Consider the following 19,599-nt stretch of genomic DNA (forward strand, 5'->3'; position numbering starts at 1 on the left):
TTCCCCTACATCTGCCCTAACTATTAATATAAAATAGTCATGAATTTTAAAAGATGTTAACCCTTTAATTGCCAGGTTTTGGTCATGATGACATCGTATTTTGGAGGAAAAAACTGAAAATGTTTATTATTTTCAATATACTACATGCAAACTAATTTGTTTTGTATTGAATTATTAGGCCTGGGATATGTCAATGCTGAGCAGCAACACAGATATTTGGGCATTATTATTTTTTGTACAGTGTAATAAACTGACACTCACACCGCTAAGGTACGTAAAATGGACTTTTGAAAAAGGTAGCTATAAAAAATAATATACATCGATATTTTTCCAACTTTTTTAGGCTTGAATTTTAAACCAACATCAGTACTAATCATAAATTGAATTTTTGTGTTAGGAAAAGAACCTCACCTGCAGTCCATGCACATTTTCCACTCTTTTTGTTATTATCCAGAAGTGAACAGTGAACAGTGAACGGGCCAAGAACAGTGTAACAGGGACATCATTGGCTAAATAAAGTTGTGTGTATGAGAGAGACTGTGTGTGTGTGTGTGTGTGTGTGTGTGTGTGTGTGTGTGTGTGTGTGTGTGTGTATCCCCATGACCTAGACATTATGAGCAAAAGGCTAGTGGTTTTCAAGTGGCACTGTTTTCATTCACTCTGTTCCATGTGTAGTTTTTCATGCAGAGGTTCAAAATCCCTCTAAAGATGACTTTGTATAAATGCACAGCACACACACCTACCTGAGGTCCATACACACAAGCATGTGCAGTACACTGCTTCAAATAAGTTAAAACATGGGCCATCTTCAATCACATCAAAGGTGCAGCCGTCAGAGACACATAACAAGTCGTTGAGCTGTTTACACAGCTGCCATTGAAACCAGAGTTTATACAAAGCAAACTGTGGAACTAGTTATTTCTTACCTGGCAATATGGAGGGAGCCTTTACACAAGAAGTACATAAAGCTTTGGAAACAGTGATGGAGTCTGATTCTGATAGTGAGTAATAGGAATCTGACACAGACAATGGTTGCGTTCCGAATCGCATACTTTCTACTATATAGTATGTAGAAAAAAGATTTAGGATGTCCCGATTCTTATGGCCAGATTTAGGATGGTTAGAAGTACCCGGATGTCCTACTTCATGCGGCCAAGATTGTTAGTGTTGAAAACTGCATCCTATTTGGGCTATTCTGACCCACAATCCAGTGCGCACGTGAAGTGACGTCACATCGACGAAGCCTCCATATGAAAACAAACGGGGATGCGACGGATATAAAAGCAAGAGGCAAGATCAAGGTCCAATGTTATGATGAAATAAGAGAGTAAAGTATGTCCCAATAGTATGCCTACTGCATCCTAACTAGATTATTTTTATCGTCGGATGTAGTATGTAGAATAGAAAAAAGAAAGAGTATGAGATTCGGAACGCAACCACTGTGTCTGAAACCTCCATTAACGCGTAACAGGTGGGTCCCTGTACCATTCCAGTGGCTGCAGGAGTATATCTCTGTGTATGGGTGTTGGTGGGGCCAACTGAATTCTCCACTACTGAAAGTCAGAGGAAACATCCCAGCTCTGGAGGAGGATTCAGGGTAAATGAAAACAGTGCCACTTGAAAACCACTAGCCTTTTGCTCATAATGTCATAGGTCATGGATACACACACACACACACACACACACACACACACACACACACACACACACACACACACACACACACACACACACACACACACACACACCCACACACACACACACACTCCTCAGGGTTAAAGCTAAAGGGAGAGGAAGGGGGGATTGTGACAGTGCTATCTAGTGGAAATAGCCTGTTTTTTCTCCATATGCCAAATATGGTCATAATGACGTAACATGGTGGAGAGTAGTAAAAATGATCAATTCCAAGGTAGAAGCCCAGATTGACACCCAGATATAAAAAAATGCATCAATTATGCTTTGATGGCAGTGTGTTGAAAAAATGGTGTTTGAATGGGTGTTAATGGACGTTTTATGGACCTTAGCAGTCTGAATGTAACTCTTGTTTGTATACAGTGTATTTTAGCCTTACTGTAGGAGCTGAGCTGGAAATAACATTATCATATAAAAATACACTTCCTTACCAGTTTTCATGCCATATGCATGAACACAGCCAAAATTATCCAAAAAAAGAAAAATGAAATGTCCGTAAAATGGACCAACGGGCCCTAAGGGTTAAACAGGTAATAATGCATTTTGAAGGTACCTGATCTAAAGCGAGAACAATGCTTATTAAGGCCAATAAGTCCTTTATTAAACAGGTAATAATGCATTTTGAAGGTACCTGATCTAAAGCGAGAACAATGCTTATTAAGGCCAATAAGTCCTTTATTAAACAAGTAATAATGCATTTTGAAGGTACTGGATCTAAAGCGAGAACAATGCTTATTAAGGTTAATACGTCCTTTATTAAACAGGTAATAATGCATTTTGAAGGTACTGGATCTAAAGCGAGAACAATGCTTATTAAGGTTAATACGTCCTTTATTAAACAGGTAATAATGCATTTTGAAGGTACTGGATCTAAAGCGAGAACAATGCTTATTAAGGTTAATAAATCCTTTAACATACACTTTTTAACAGTTAATAAGTACTATATCTTGTCAAGGTGGATACAATGTGAATTAAAAAAAACTACATGTAAATACAATGTTACAGAGGTGAAGCACAAAAACTTACTTTTAAAGAAAAAAAAACACTTAACAACTGTGCAATTGTAAACATGTTTGTTTGTTTGTTTCCCAGAACTTTCATGAACAACATTTTACTAAATGTAAAAAAATAAATACCTTTGTAAAATAAAAATGCTGCCTGACATCAATTCAAGTGTCCAATGATTAAGACTATTAATTTAAAATATTAAATGAATAAGAACAACAAAACAATTAAACGAGTAGAGCAAAAAAAACTTCCATCAAACAATAATAAAAAAAAAACTCTGTTGTAGGTAAAACAATATAAAACGACGTGGGGTTGTATGAGTTGCTTTTGCATATTGAATCTGTAACCTTATGGAGATGGCAATCCTCACTAGAGGAATTTGGGCGAGACGTTGCTGTATCAGAAGTCAGCATTATACTGTTGCAGATAGGACAAGCAGAAAACCACATACAACTGTATAGATGCTAACCCAGTGGTTCTCAAACTTGTTTTGTCATTCCCCACTTTGGAGGTGGGAATATTTTCAAGTCCCACCGTTCCCCGATTGTGTCAACAAAATAGTAAGAAAATTGGTCAGTCTTAAAAGTTTAAAATGTATTGAAATAAAATCAAGTAATACAATTCAAAAATAGATCATTCAAAAAAAAAAAGCCTTCTTCTGCTGCCCCCCTCTGCAACAGTATAATGCTGACTTCTGTTATACTTCCTCTTCCTCTTCCCATCGTCTGAGGAGGAGTCAGAGGAGTCAGACGACAACGGACTTGAGCCCCAGGGGAAGGTTGAGTCAGGCTGGTCTTTCTTGTTACTGTATAAAGACAACACAAAGAAACATTGATCACAATTAGACAGATAGCAGACAGGTTATACTAAGCATTTAAGCGATTTGGACATGGAATCTGCAAAAAGGGGTGCAGTATCAAAGTAAATTTAGTCTGTAATGGTGACAATTGTTGGAAAAAAGTAAATATTTTCTTTCATTCAGATAGTTGTCCCTTCAAGAAATCTCTCTCCGTTGTCAGGTCTTTTATTTTTACATCCTGGCATTCTAATTTATACCTGGCCAGCTCATGTTTATATTTCTGTAGACCCAGTTTGGCAGTTAGGACAATTTGGGCAGCATCTGGGTCAGCACAGAAATAACCATTCAGGATTATTTTGAATCTGTATCATGGACTAGACCGATTTTGGAGCATTACTTGGCCCCTTCCTGACAAGCTAGCATGACACAACTGTTAATAGATACGTTTGGTTGCAGTTTTTATGATAGTGTAAGCTAAACGTTAGCTCAAAAAAGAAGCTCACCAAAGCTTCTGAAAGAAAGTAATGTAAGCTAGGCAAACAACTAGCAAGCTAGAACCAGCTAACGTTACTATAGCATTACATTCTTAAACTTACCAGAAGAGTCATCCTCCAGTTCGGACCTCACCCTCTTATTTTTCAGAGACCTGGTTTGGGGTGCTGACGACTCCGACATGTTCTCCTTACTTTCGTGAAACACTATGTCAAGCATGGCCGTCAAGCTGGCGTCAAGCCATCAGCGACTTGCATACACGGAACTTCTGGTTTTACAACTACCTTCAAAATAAAAGCCCTTTAAGGATCTGATTTCAGGCACAAAACCGATCATACGAGTCATATTCATCATAGATTGTGAAAAATATACAACCTTCTCGGGGCATCTCATTTTAACACTCACTCAACATGTGTGCGCACACATAGAGGTGAAAGAATCACTTCAGAGCAAAAACAAATATATTATGCACTCATTATGCTAGATGCCAAAAGACAACATTTTGGAAAGAGGGATGAAAATCAGTGACTTTAGCCAACTAAGATATGGCGCTGCAAACCAAACTCAGAAAACTCATTTTTGAAGGTACTTCAACAAGAAAAACATTAAAGCTAATCAAATACCTTCACCGCTCTAACATTGTATTTACATGTCGTTTTCTAATTCCCATTGTATCCTCCTTGACAAGATATAGTACTTATTAACTGTTATTAAGTGTTTAATAAAGGACTTAATAAGCATTGTTCATAGAGCATAGTTAACTGTTATTAATTGATTAATAAAGATGTGGTTACCTTCATAAAGCAACAAACAATGCTTAGTAAAGGTTTAACAATGACATAATAGGCAAGTTAGTAAGACTCAATAAATAGGATTGTAATGCTTTTATTAACAGCTATCAGAAACTCATTAGACTTTTATTAATGATATTAAGCGATCAATTAATAGTTAAGAAGTTTCTTATAAGTGCTTATAAAAGTCTTATAATCACACTGTCAACATGTTTATTATGTTATTATTAACACTTATATATAGTCTTATTAACACAAATTAATGTTAATAAGCATCTAATAAGGTCCTTATTACCTATTTACTAAGGCTTATAACAAGAACCTTAATATAAAGCGTTACCAGAAATTGTTACCTTTTTAATTACATTTTAGCTGAAGACGAGGACAATCGTCTTGAAGGCAATAAAATTACGACTCGCACCAAGTTCCCTGAAAGTTGGCTGTGGAATGATATCACACTGCCTCCTTGCCCTAAGAACAAACTTCACTGGTGAGTCAACAGAAACTATACCGGCAAATAATTGATGCCTTCATTAATGAAATTATTAAGATTTAAAGTTTCCCCTTACTTTTTAATGTGTAAACATTTTTCTTTGTTTCAGTGACACCACATATTTTGATAAAAAGGATGTCATGCAAGACTCAATCACGACCTGGCAGTTCACAGGCATCAGTCTGTCAAGAACTCACGGTGAGGATTCAGTGACTACCCTTAAACATCTTCCATTCATTACACCTTTGTTCTTTGTTTTATTCCTGGTACTTAATCATCCCTTTCATCTTTAAGGAATCTGTGTCAGCAAACCATTAGAGGTAATTGTCCAGAAGCCATTCTTCATTGATCTCAGGCTGCCCTACTCTGCTGTCCGTGGAGAGCAGATAGAAGTTAAAGCGATCCTCCACAACTACAGCCCTGGAGAAGCCACTGTAAGTCTGCGGTAATCTGCTGTTGTGTTTCAGGGCAGAGGCAGTGAGACCACGATATTTTTATCAAGAGTTCATATACAAAAGACCAAAAACAACTGTAAATCGGACCGACATACAACCTGTGGCGATACAGGCAATTAATTACAGTAAATGTATGTATCAATTATTTAATTAGTGTAATAGAAGCTGATATGGTCAGCCCCAGAAAAACAATGTAAAGCTTTTAATTTCTTCAAATTAGGCATGTATCATTGTTAACTAAAATAAAACTAAGGATTATATTATCCACTGTTTGGGGGTCTTTATCTGGATCTTAATCAACCACACATACCTTAGTATGGTTCTCTGTCTTTTCTTGTCTGTTTTTTAAGGTGCGCGTAGATCTGATTGAGGAGAAGAATGTGTGCAGTGCAGCTTCTAAACGTGGAAAGTATCGACAGGACGTCCATGTTGGGGCCCAGACTACGCGATCTGTAACCTTTATTATTATTCCCATGAAGGAGGGGGAATACAACATTGAGGTCAAAGCCTCTCTTAAAGAGTATTATTTAAACGATGGAGTCCGAAAGAAGCTGCTGGTGGTGGTAAGAGAACACACTCCATGTTTTCAGAGATTTTGTATATCAGAACTGTTTGTGTATTGCTGAAAAATGTTTAAGCTGCAAGAAAAAGGGTACTGCTGCTTTACATTTCATCTCTGAGCCTGCAACGATATGGTGGGAATGTATGTTTTAGTATGTTTAGTTTATGTGAATAGGACTCAGGCACAAAACACAGAAGTTGAGAGAAGGACCAAGCTTGTTAAGCTTGGGAGACAGGGCTGAGGGGCAAGCAGGCAGGCAGATGACTGGCAGGATCACTGAACAGAGCACTGAGAGAAACAGGTTCAAATAGTAACTTTCTAGAGAACAATCAAAATACTGAGTAGCCTAATCTTGGTACAGCTTAACGCAGGAACAACAATCTAGCTGTCAGTGACTGAGGAGCCGCAGTAGAAAAGCAGGAGATGATGATGAGGATGATGGAACACAGGTGTAGAGGTAGGCTGAAGCACCTACCAGAACAGGCGCACACACACATATACACACACACCGCGTGGCAGGATGTGTGTGTGTATGTGTTTGTCTATGATGTGACATCGCTGATAGTTGTAAGTACAAATGTGACTTAGTTAGGTTAGGTTAGAGTAAATCATTATTAACTGGGCAAATATAAGTCCTCAGTTAAAGTTCTGGGAGGTGGTTTATGTGATAACCATGTAGTTAAGTTTAGAGTACAATTGTGATCATGATTTTAAGGAAAACAACATTGAATGTCTGTTTGGAACAAACACAAAATTATTGATCACCCATGTTAGAGTCAGTATTAGAGAAACAGAAATCTTGTAGATTTAACTTTGACAGAAAAGGACTTAAAAAAAACTGTAAATAACTAAGGAAAAACAATCAAAGTTATAACAATAAAAAAACAAGCAAACCATATTGTATTGTGTTACCTTCTTACAACATATTGTTGTTTCATATGTTTTCCTTCTGTATAACTTTTTGTTTTTCCCAGCCTCGAGGTGTATTGATAAAATATCATCAGCATATAACTCTGGACCCCACTTCGAAAGGTGTAGGTGAGTTTACCAATGAAGTGGTTACATCATCATCATTTAATAAAACCATATATTTAATCTTTTGCTTACTGATCTCCCAACGTATCCACTGTTTATCCTGTTAGATGGTAAACAACTTGAAATTCTGAACAGTCAAATCCCTAAAAAAGATTTGGCTCCAAATACACCTACCCACACACAGATCTATGTGACAGGTGAGATATTATTTTTGGACCTGTTATAAAGTGGCTGCACAATGAACTATTCCTTGGTGTAAATTGGTGAGAATGTGTGGTTGTGTAGGCAGAGAACAAGTTGCTGCACTTGTGGAGAACGCCATCAGTGGAAAGTCGATGGGTACTCTGATCCGACAGCCCGGTGGTTGTGGAGAGCAGAACATGGCTCGCATGACCCTGCCTGTCATTGCAACAACATACTTGGACAAAACCAATCAGTGGGAAACTGTGGGCTTTCAGAAACGTGACGAAGCACTACAACACATCAATACCGGTAGGCACACACAGATGTATTTAAAAGCACAGATACCAAAAACTGATAACCCTTTGTGAAGAATCTTAAAGTTTCTGAGTTTCAGAAATGTGCCCTAGAGATCCAAGCTATGGATATTAAGAATAGATGTCTGAGTGTTGTCAGAAAGATATGCCAAAAACACAAAACTAGATAGCAGTTATAAAGTTTGTTTTACACCTGACATTCCACACTCCTTGAAATGACATGAAATAAACAATATTCAGTAGAAAATGAAATGGCAGGCAGTCAATTGTTGGTTGTTTTGTTTGTGCCCAGGCTACCAAAATGAGCTTGCCTACCGTAAAGATGATGGGTCATTTGCTGTGTTTGCCAATAAACCCGGCAGCACCTGGTGAGGCATCCAAACATCCATGAATTACTCATACATTTTTTTTTGAACATCCTCCTCTAATTTAGATTCTGACTGTGAAGATGGGTGCATATCAAGTGCATATAATAAACTAGCCTATTACACCCTCTCCTATCTTCTTTAAGGCTAACAGCCTATGTTGCTAAGGTGTTTGCCATGGCCTACAACCTGGTGCAGTTGCAAGAAAACGTCATCTGTGGCGCCATCAACTTTCTGATTCTCAAAGGACAGCAACCTGACGGCTTGTTTATAGAAGTTGGATATGTGTACAGTACAGTTATGCGTGTATGTGCACTGATTTCAGTAACACCATTTTCTAAACACAGTGGTAAATTAAAACCATAAAAGAAACACTTTGTGTGTGTGTGTGTGTGTGTGTGTGTGTGTGTGTGTGTGTGTGTGTGTGTGTAGGGTGGTGTACTGGGCCAAGATTCAGATGCCTCTATGACAGCCTTCTGCCTTATTGCTATGCAGGAGTCACGCACAATATGTAATGCCATTGTACCTGTAAGTACCCCACCTCTTTACATTTTCTAGTTTTCCTTCTCTTCTTTAATTTCTTTATTTACCTACACACCAGCAATGGGAAACAAAGCTTTCTGAAGCTATGAAAACCTATGAAGCTACTGACCATTTGCTCCTTGACCCTCCCTTCTTATTAGCCTTTGTGTGTGACGCTTTCACGCGGGGGCCAATCGGCGTTGATATTGACACTGCCGTCAGGATGTTTAGGGGCACTTTACACGACAACACGAAACGGTGCAAACGTGGAAAAATTCCCGCGGTTGCACTATATCATTTACAGGAAAACGGCAAACGCAGGCATGAAACCGCAGGTTTTTGAGATCACCTCCCAGGGAGGATTTTTTGGAAAACTTAACGGTTTTGGTTTCCTGTAAACACCGAAACCATTTCCCCTGATAATGCTGACGTCACGGCTCCACCCTCACACATGCGTAGTCTATAACATTTGCTGTCAAAATACCCACAACACAAGCGAGTTATAAAGTTAGAAGACAACATGAACGGTGTCTCCACGGCACCATCACTGTGATCAGTGGAGAGTGACGTGCAGCGCTAAAATATAGGCTAACACTCGCCAATTTAGTCCAAGCGTTTACCGCAGTAAGTTATTGAGACCACCCGCCACTTTGGCTGGGGAAAGATTTGTGCTCTGCCTGTTTTTCTAGCTAAATAAACGTGTGTCACTTCTATATGCCAGGGACACGGCTCTCTCTACATTAAAAACACTATCAGCGTGCAGCGGTTAAGCTAGCGGCTACTGTTCAACAAAAGGAGCATTAAGGCTACGGCTTCAAAGTAAAGGCTGTTACATACTCCGCGAGAAGAAAGAACAAAGTTCTCGGTGACAGAGAAGAAAATGACGTAATTTTCTTCTCTCAGCTCTTGTTTAGCTGTTCTCGCAGCTTGTTCTCGACACATCACCCGGGCCGAACTTTCATCTCGCAGCTTGTCCGAGAACTATTGTGTGATTGGTCAGTCTGAAGTCAATGAGGAAAGCGAAGTGAAATCAGCTGGCGCTACTGAGTCAATTACCATGGTAACAATGCGCCGCGGTGAGGAGTTCGGCAGTTGAGTTCTCGTGAAGTATGTAATGTCAGACCAGAAAGAACTTCTCGCAGCTCTGTCACCGAGAACTTTGTTCTTTCTTCTCGCGGAGTATGTAACAGCCTTTAAAGCATTTCACTGGCTAAACATTAATAGCATTTCACTGGACACACGTGAGTTGACTTTTATTTTGAAGTACGCCTAACAGGAAGGTATCCGCTCACGAAGCCCCTTCACTATCAGCAAGTCTTCTGTTTTTACGAGTTCAATGCGGTGAAATAAGAGGACAGAAAGCTTGTCTTTTACAATATTTGTAACCCCAAGCTTACACCAACCGCTTTATGAACGTTAGTGGCATTAATTTTCGGTTACAGTAAGGTTTTATGCATCAAAATGTACCGGAAGAGCTATCTACTAGGCTGTGTCACCGCTGACTATTGGCTTGGCACTGCTGCTACAGCGATTTCGGCCCGTTTCCTCTGAAAACTTATGTACGGGTGAAGATGTCAGATAAATTGTGTCTGAACGGGTTTTTTTTTAAACCAAAAACTGGAAAACTGTCACGTTTTCACAGTGTAAAGTGCCCCTTAAGCTCAGAACAGCGGCTCCGATCTAGCCGAGCTCCATCCAGCTAACAGCTATTTTAACAGGAGTTTCCTTCTTGTTCAGCCAACAGACTCGTCTAAACATTCATCCGGGCTTTTTACAAAGCAGCATTATGGTGTAATTTCAGTGTAAAAATAACCCAGTTCTTACCGTGAAATATCTGTCTTCTCCTGAAGAAGACGGTGATATTCACGGAGCCTTTATCGATCCGAATTCCATTCAGGGAACAAGCATTTTAACAGGCCAAGGGGCCCAAGCGGGATCATGACAGATGTATGGGCTTTATGTCTTTTATTTTGGTTATTGTTATTTTACCTTCATTGTTTACCTACTGAATGCACTATGTACAGCACTTTGGACAGTGCAAACTGTCATAAATGTGCTTTTATAAATACATTTTACTTACTTACTTACTTACTTACTTACTTACTTACTTATAACTCACCTAGGCCCTTTGGCACAAATCACCCCAATCCCAGAAATTTGGATAATAAGCATGATGCAGCAATTTAGGGCTGACATCATGCTAACTGTATAGACTCAAAATTTAGCATACCAAAGCACTAAAACATGTGTCAAATGTTTTCAAACTTGTCTATAAGTGTTCAGACACAATAATCAAAAAACCTTGATCATGGAAATTTTACTTTGAAAGGCAAAACACAGTTTTTTGAGCTTAAATGTGCTTATATCTTATTCCTTGTGTCTCCCTTCTTTACAAGATGAATCAAATGGATGGCTCTTCTTAAATATGTAGTCACATTTCCAATTTCTTCCACGGTTTTCTAGAAACAAGGGTTGGCACAACTTCCAAAATGCACAACTTAGGCCACTCTCCCCTAATACAAATACAAGTTTATTAAATACAATTGTTTTATTTATTTTATCTTGATTTTTTGTTATCGGGTCTGGCAGGGTACACAGCAAAATCCAAAGTGTTAATTTAACTCTCATAGAGTAAAATGTAACACTTTCTTGGTGTTTATATAGGCTAAAGCTCACCAAGTTGGAGTTAAAGTAACACTTTTGAAAGTGTTAATATTTTAACTCTTTAATAGTGTTAAATATTTAACACTGACAGTGTTGTTTTTTAACACTTTAAGGTGTATTTTTAACACTATATGGTGTTACTCACTAACACTACGAGTGTTAAATATCTAACACTATTTAAGAGTTAAAATATTAACACTTTCAAAAGTGTTACTTTAACTCCAGTTTGGTGAGCTTTATATAAACACCAAGAAAGTGTTACATTTGACACTGAGAGTTAAATCAACACCAAGGATTCATTTAAACCAAGTTTGACATTTCTTTTAACTCAACTGTAAGAAAAACCCCATTGCTACAGGATACATCTACTGTGTTTACATTTGGAGAAATATGTTCACAAGTATTAGAAACAGGGCCGGCGGTAGCCAGGGGCCAGGGTGGGCCGTGCCCACCCAAATGTGGGCTGTGCCCACCCAACCAAAAAAAAAAATGTTTTTATTTTTTTTTTAGGTGGAAGTCCAGACCCACTATCGGACGAACCTGTTCATTCGCTGTCCAAGAAAATGTCAAATAAAATTCAGACAATTAATTAATATTGAAGAATATACCTTTACCATGCATTGCTTCTAATTGTATTATTGGGTGGGCAGGACAGCCTGCCTCCAAGTTACCCACCCGCTTATAGTGGTCACTGGTCAGCAGAGCCGGCCCGAGGTATAAGCGAAATGAGCGGTTGCTTAGGGTCCCGAGGGGGGCCGGGGCCGGGTCCCCCCCCCCCTTTTTTTTTTTAGTTTGTGTGTTTGATATCAACATCATATTATGTAACTGTAAATCATCATACAATAAAAGGAATACAATGTTTTGGTAGATAGTTATTAGCTTAATAATTGAATCAGTTCATCTGGGAGGTATTCCGAGGTTAACTGATCACGTCACGTTCAAGTCCATGGCATGCACAGTGTGTATTGAGTTTATTTAAAAACATTTGGAAATGGGGCTGCCCTCAGTTGCCCATGCACTGTGTATAGTATATAGCCTATTTCAGCCTCGTCTGTGGAAAAAAAGATAACTGGTCAACAGAGTTCTGCTTCGTTCCTCTCACTGCATTTAAATGAATTAATTATATTACAGAAAAATATGTCCCGTAAAAGAAAAAGAGCACCAAGCCCATCCCAGAGGACCCTGCATAATATTTTATTTCAAATTTATATTTCTATGGAAAATCCATGTGTCTTCCTTCAATAGCTTATAATTCATCCGACCCAGTGTCTCCAAATTATTTGTTCACACAAAATTCCTCAGATTTAGCCTCTTAATTTCCCTCTCAAAGAACACCAGATTCATGCATTTCACTTTAAAAAGGTAAAAAAAAATCTCCCGGGGGGGCATACTCCCGGACACCCCTAAGAGGGTCGGGATTCACACTGACTAAAGTGAAAACCTCACAGCTCCCGATGCCGTGACGGTGCGGAGAAGGACCGGACAGGCAGCTGGTGGAATCCTGCCTTGAGCCTCTAGGACAGGGGTGTCCAATCTACGGCCGCTTTTTATTGGCCCGGGGCCGATTTTAAAAATATAATGTAATATGGCCCTTTTTTTTGCATTTCTTAGTTAACCCACTAATGTAGGGGTGTCAAAAACTGATTGAATGGCCCGTGGCACTTTTAAAAAATATAATGTAATATGGCCCTTTTAATTTTTAAATAATATAAATGTACTCATTATATTACAGAGAAATGTGTCGCATAAAAGAAAAAGAGCAACAAGCCCATCCCAGAGGACCCTGCATAATATTTGATTTTAAATTAATATTAGTATGGAAAATCTATGTGTCCTTCTCCAATAGCTTCTAATTCATCTGATACAGTGTCTCCATTTTTTTTTTTCATACAAAATTATTCAGATTTAGCCTCTTAATTTCCCTCTCAAAGTGCACCAGATTCATGCATTTCACTTGAAAAACGTTAAAAAAATCACCCCCCCCCCCCCCCCCCCCCAGGAGGGTCGGGATCTCGGCTGGCTACTATTTTCACCCACCTGGACATTGGACGCAAGAGCAGAAAACACTGGGTGTATCATTGGCATTTAACAAGAGGGGAAATGTGTCTGCTTAATATGCAAGGAAAGTGTTTCCGTGAAGAAGGATTACAATTTACGAAGACACTATTGGCGCTTTTCCACTGCATGGTATCAGCTCAACTCGACTCAACTCGACTCAACTCGCATTTTTGGCATTTCCACCGCGAAGACATGGTACCTGGTATCTGCAGCGGCTGCTTTTTTTGGTATCGCCTTGCAAGGGTTTTCATATCCTTGGACTATTAATTTAATTTTGGGACTTCATAGGTTTATGTGGCCGATGTAGCACATATTTTGTTTATTGTGCGAAATGTACGTGTGATCCTTTACAAATAGACAAAGACAAACAGCACCTTTTGTAATCTAATCGTAATCTATAATTTCCTGAAACCCCTCATCAATGCTAGCTTTCTCCACTCATTCTCCTTCCTTTCTCCCCTTTTGTCCAGAGTTTGCAAGGAAGTGTTGACAAAGCAGTGGCCTACCTGGAGAGGCGTCGGCCCAGCCTCACCAACCGATATGCTGTTGCCATCACATCATACGCCCTGGCCAATGAAAAAAAACTGAACCTGACGTTCCTCTTGAGTTCTGCTTCCCCAGGTGTCATCACACAGCATTAATCATTAACTGATATTCAGATTCTAGATAGATAGATAGATAGATAGATAGATAGATAGATAGATAGATAGATAGATAGATACTTTATCCACCCCCTTGGTGAAATTCGAGTATCCAGTTGCTCACACATACATTTAAAAACATAATAATTCAATATAATAAATACAAGAGACACAAGAGTTAAACATTTGGATAATAGCAGTATATTGTAACTACTGGTGCGAACACACTGCACTCGAAGCCCGCAACGCCAGTGACTCGCCGCTTGATCACCACCGGCACACGGCTTTCTATATTAATGCAGTTAAGTTACTTCTTGTGCAAACAGAACATTTCCTGTACAACTTCATATTAAAAGCATGTTACTAGCCAAACGCAAGTTGACCTTTATTTTGAAGCAGATAAGAACAGGAAGTTAGCGCTCCACATGCCTGTAGCTTGCAGGGCACCAGTAAAAATCAGCGACTTCCGTGTTATCACAGTTTTACTCGGTGAAATGAAAATAGAGGACAGATAGCTTGTCATTTGCAATACTTATACAGTCATGAAAAAGTTTGGGAACCCCTCTCAGCCGGCATTATAATTGACTCTGCTTTCACACAAAAAAGATATAAGTGGTATGTCTTTCATTTACCAGGAACAGCTAAGTACTGGGATGTTTTCCAAACAAAGATTTTTTGAAAAGCAGTATTTAGTTTTATGAAATTAAATAAAATGTGAAAAACTGGCTGTGCAAAAATATGGGAACCCTTGTGGTTTTGCTGATTTTAATGCATGTAACAGCATGTAAAACTGAGGAGTTTAAACACAAAATTGGTTGGATTATGTTGTTAAGCCTTGAACCTCATTTAAAGGTCTGTTTAATCATGTGAAAAGGTATTTTAGGTGCCTAAATGCAAGTTGCACTTTTCTTTGACTCTCTGCAGAAGTGAGACAGAATGGGATCATCAAAACAGCTCCCAAAAGATCTTAAAAACAAAGATTATTCATTGTCATGGTTTAGGGGAAGGCTACAAGAAGCTTTCCCAAAGGTTTCAATTGTCAATTTCTACTGTAAGGAATGTTGTCAGGGAATGGAAGGACACAGGCACAGTTGCAGTTAAACCCAGGTCTAGCAGACCAAGAAAAGTACAAGAGCGGCATATGCGGCGGATTGTGAGAATGGTTGCACACAACCCACAGATCACCTCCAAAGACCTGCAAGAACATCTGGCTGCAGATTGTGTATCTGTACATGGTTCAACAATTCAGTGCAATTTGCACCAAATATCTGTATGGACGGGTGATGAGAAGGAAGCCCTTTCTGCGCCCACGCCACAGATACAGTTGCTTGGAGTATGCTAAAGCTCATTTAGACAAGCCAGATTCATATTGGAAGAAAATGCTTTGGACCGATGAGACAAAAAATAAGTTATTTGGTCATTATAAAAAGTGCTTTACGTGGCGAAAGGAGAAAACTGCATACCAAGTAAAACACCTGCTACCTACTTTCAAATTTGGTGGAGGTTCAATCATGCTGTGGCCACTTCAGGGACTGGGGCCCTGGTTAAAGTGGATAGTCGGATGAATTCAACCCAGTTTCAACAGATCATTCAGGATAATGTTCAATCATCAGTCACAAAGTTGAAGTTGCGCAGGGGTTGGATATTCCAACAAGACAATGACCCTTAACACAGTTCAAATTCCTGCAGAGGGAAAAGTACAATGTTCTGATATGGCCGTCGCAGTCCAATGACTTGAATATCATCGACAATCTATAGGATGATTTGAAGCAGGCTTTCCATGCTCGGCAGCCATCACATTTAACTGAACTGGATCGCTTTAGTATGTAAGAATGTTAAAAATACCTACATCCAGGATCCAGACACTCATCACAGGCAGGGCTGCCTTTACCTGCCACTAGGCCCCGGGGCTGAGAGGTTTCGTAGGCCCCCCGGGCACCGGTCTTACAATACAGATGCGTTAAAGCCATGTTTGTCTACACCACAATATCTCTATTGATGAAATACAAATACTCTTAAGGTAACATGTACTTAAACCCCTTCCTGGTCTAATTACTTTTAATAACCAAACACATGGTTGGCTACAGTGTTTTTCCAAATTATTGAGGAGACCGCGGTGGGGACCCAGGACCTTCTAGGGGGGTCCGGGGGCATGCCCCCCCGGAAGAAAAAATGTAACCTTTTAAAGTAAAATGCATCAATCTGGTGCACTTTGAGAAGAAAACTAAGGCTAAATCAACTGTGTCCTATGTGAGCTATTTTCTGGAATCATTTGGAGACACAGAAATACCAAAAAGCAGAAAAAAAAATATACAGGTTTAAAAAAATCCAGTCAGTCAGCATTCCATTTTTTTTTTAAATAATCCCTTATCCCAAAGCTACTTCTCTCTTTGAAATCTTTGTTTTGTTTTTAATGGCTCAACTCAATATAGGCTCTTGATCTGCGTTGCCCCGAACAATGTTAATTAAACAAAAATGTACTGGTGAATGATAGGCCCCTTGATCTTCATAGGCCAAAAATAATGTGATTTTTTTTTTCCTTTTTCTTTACTGGTTCATGATGGGCCCCTGATCTCCGTTAGCCCCCCCTACGAAGATTAGGGGCCTATCATGAGCCAGTCAATAATTTATTGTTTTAAATGACAATGTTCGGGGCCTTCTTAGATCAGGGGCCTATATTGACACAGTAAAAAAAAAAAAAAAAAAATTTTTTTTTTTTTTTTTTTTTTTTGGAGAGGCCCCTGATCTTCGTAGGCCCTGGGGCTTCAGCCCAGGTAAGCCCGTGCATAAAGGCGGCCCTGATCACAGGCTACCAGAGGCGTCTAGAGGCTGTTATTTTTGCAAAAGGAGGCTCAACTAAGTACTGATGACATTTTTCTTTTGGGGTGCCCAAATTTATGCACCAGTCAAATTTTGTTATGATGCTTATTGCATATTCTCTATTATTCCAATAAACAAAATGACACTGCTGAATTGCTTCTGTTTCCCTAAGGTAGCCTATGTCATATATGAAAAGGAATTTGCTTCTTTGAAATCCCAGCTAATGATGAACAAAAATCCCCAAAATTAGAAGGGGGTCCCAAACTTTTTCATATGACTGTAACTGCGCTCACACTAAAACCTTTAGTTGCAGCTGCCAGTGATGCATTTTCTACGTATTTCCGCTCAGACGGGGTGGCAGTTGAGTAGGCGGGCCCTAATGTGGACAAGAGTCGCATAGCTGTTTCCACTACTGTTTGAATGCGGACACCTCCGAATGTGGTTTTTGTGATCCGATCTCAAATCGTCTTCAATGCGTCCTGAGAGTGTTTCCACCTGTAGTTAGAGCTATCCACATGTGATCCGATGGCAAAAATCAGATGTTAATGCCAAGTGGAAACAGGGTCTTCAATCCAAAGTTATTGTTGCCGGGGATGCACCACATCCTAAAATATACATACATAATTAAGTTGAAAACCTTACTGTCAAGGCCTCACTTTAAAGTCACTTTGAGTAAAAAGTGGCAAAGCTCCCCCCACTCTCCCCTATAAGCCTTTGATTGATATCCAGAATTTTTTTGCGGAGACACATTCCTGTTCGACGCTTTTATTGGACTGAACAAGGATATCTGCTTCCGGGCTCGTATGAATTCCATTTTGTTTTACTGACCCGTCCACAGCCAGCCAAAACAATTTAAATACCAGGCTTGGCCACTGAGCACTGCTGGATTAAGGAAGAAGGCACTGCTCCTGGGGGCCTGGCAGGTACCCACTGTGTAACCAACGGCAGTCGCAGCACAAATAGCATTGAAACAGCATGAAGACACACCCCGCTCACAAATACACACAAATTAACAACAAATTCAGCAACATACTAAACACATTAACACCAGCAGTGTGTGCTCAGCGGCAAAAATAAAGGCAGACATCAGCCTACCTGAAAGTGAAAGTGCGCGGTCTGGCGGAGGACAACACCGGTGCTTCGCTGTACTATATTGGAATTCCACACGGACACTGTCGTCAAGTTCTTGTTCGGTAATACTTTACAATAAGGTACACAATATTGTAGTAGTTACTGGGGAGTTGAAGAGTAGTTATTAGTAGTAGTTATTTCCCAGTAACTACTCTTCAACTCCCCAGCAACTACTCCTCAACTTCCCAGTAACTACTACAATGTTGTGTACCTTATTGTTAAGTGTTACCTCGGGTTCATATTATCCTCCGGAACAGCACACAGCTGGGTGAGTTTCACTATGCTAACTGGCGCTAACTTGGCTAAAGTACAACCGACAGCTTAACAGAGGCAAAAAACGCATATTCACAGAATGTATCAGGAAGCCCAATGTCTTCACTCTTCCCACGTCTACCTCGTCTTGCAGACCACCAGGCAATCTCAACGCTGATTGTCTATCGCAGCGCGTAAACGCTTAAAAGTTAAATATTTTTAATTTCTGCGTTGGACGCACCGCGCAAGGCGCTTATTAGTGTTGTTTTTGGCGGCCTGTTTTCATTTTAGTTTTAGTTAAGTCTTTGTGTCAAACTTTAATTTTAGTTTTTATTAGTCTTAGTCACATTTAAACTCTTTTTAGTCTAGTCAAGTTTCTGTAGACTAAAAGTCTGAGCATTTTAGTCTTCTCTTAGTCAAAATTATCTGTGACTATTTTCGTCTGGTCTTAGTCAACAAAAACTGATGACGTTTAAGTCTAGTTTTAGTCAATGACATACAAAGTCGACGTACGTATATACGTCGACTTTGTATGTAATCTTGACGCGCGTCAGTGTGCAATGTGTTCGTACCTTAAGGCAGCACAGATATTGGACACAGCCCTGTTCTGATTGTGGGGTGAGGGATTAAGAGGTGTTAAAAAGCTGAATTACTGTGGGGACAAAGGATCTCCTGAATAGGGTTGCTGAAAATTCATGGAAATTCACCTTTTTAAATCCCGGGATAAAAGAGCCACCTCCCGGGAAGTGCCTTTTTAATACTTTATTTTGTACCCACGTACTCGGCCGAGTGGTTTATTTGGCACGTTAGAGCCTCATATGCGCAGGGCAGACTGGATGCAAGCTCTAGAACAGGGGTGCCCACACCTTTTCAGCTTGTGAGCTACTTTTAAAATTACCAAGTCAAGAAGATCTACCTACTATAAAAATGGAAAACATATTTTATTTAAACATATATCAATCATTCTTTATATGTACAATATAAGTTGGTGTACCTTGCATAACTGCATGAACCCATATTGCCAGGCCTGCCTCAACCTGCCATTTCTTTTGTTTTGATTAATAGATAAATCATTTTAAGGTAATACAGTATTTCTCATGGGAATTGGGAGACTGTGGTGGGGTCTCAGGCCCTTCTAGGGGGGAAATTTGAAAAAAAAAAAAGTTAAATGTATCCTCGCATTTTGAGAGGAAAACTAATGCTAAATCAGCTGCATCCTATGTGAGCTATTTAGCACTATTTTCTGGAATAATTTGGAGACAGAATAACCAAAAAGGCAGAAAGAAAAAATGTAAGTTTTTTTTCTATTACAGCTTAGCTCA

The 19,599-nt window shown here is 39.4% G+C and overlaps 1 protein-coding gene across 1 annotated transcript in view; it reads left to right on the forward strand.

Moving 5' to 3' along the window:
• LOC307251537 (complement C3-like) overlaps positions 1-19,599 on the forward strand; it is a gene marked incomplete at both ends in the record, with an annotated part of 98,988 nt that overhangs the window by 50,038 nt on the left and 29,351 nt on the right. The window contains 11 exons of the mRNA XM_080028905.1: positions 5,155-5,272; positions 5,385-5,473; positions 5,570-5,709; positions 6,081-6,293; positions 7,267-7,330; positions 7,435-7,524; positions 7,613-7,819; positions 8,117-8,192; positions 8,336-8,495; positions 8,622-8,717; positions 13,904-14,054. Coding sequence (XP_079885031.1) covers positions 5,155-5,272; positions 5,385-5,473; positions 5,570-5,709; positions 6,081-6,293; positions 7,267-7,330; positions 7,435-7,524; positions 7,613-7,819; positions 8,117-8,192; positions 8,336-8,495; positions 8,622-8,717; positions 13,904-14,054 — 1,404 coding nt within the window. The remainder of the gene's footprint in view (positions 1-5,154; positions 5,273-5,384; positions 5,474-5,569; positions 5,710-6,080; positions 6,294-7,266; positions 7,331-7,434; positions 7,525-7,612; positions 7,820-8,116; positions 8,193-8,335; positions 8,496-8,621; positions 8,718-13,903; positions 14,055-19,599) is intronic.

Source organism: Ammodytes marinus (assembly GCF_949987685.1).
Source record: "Ammodytes marinus genome assembly, chromosome: 6".
NCBI classification, from domain to species: Eukaryota; Metazoa; Chordata; class Actinopteri; order Uranoscopiformes; family Ammodytidae; genus Ammodytes; species Ammodytes marinus.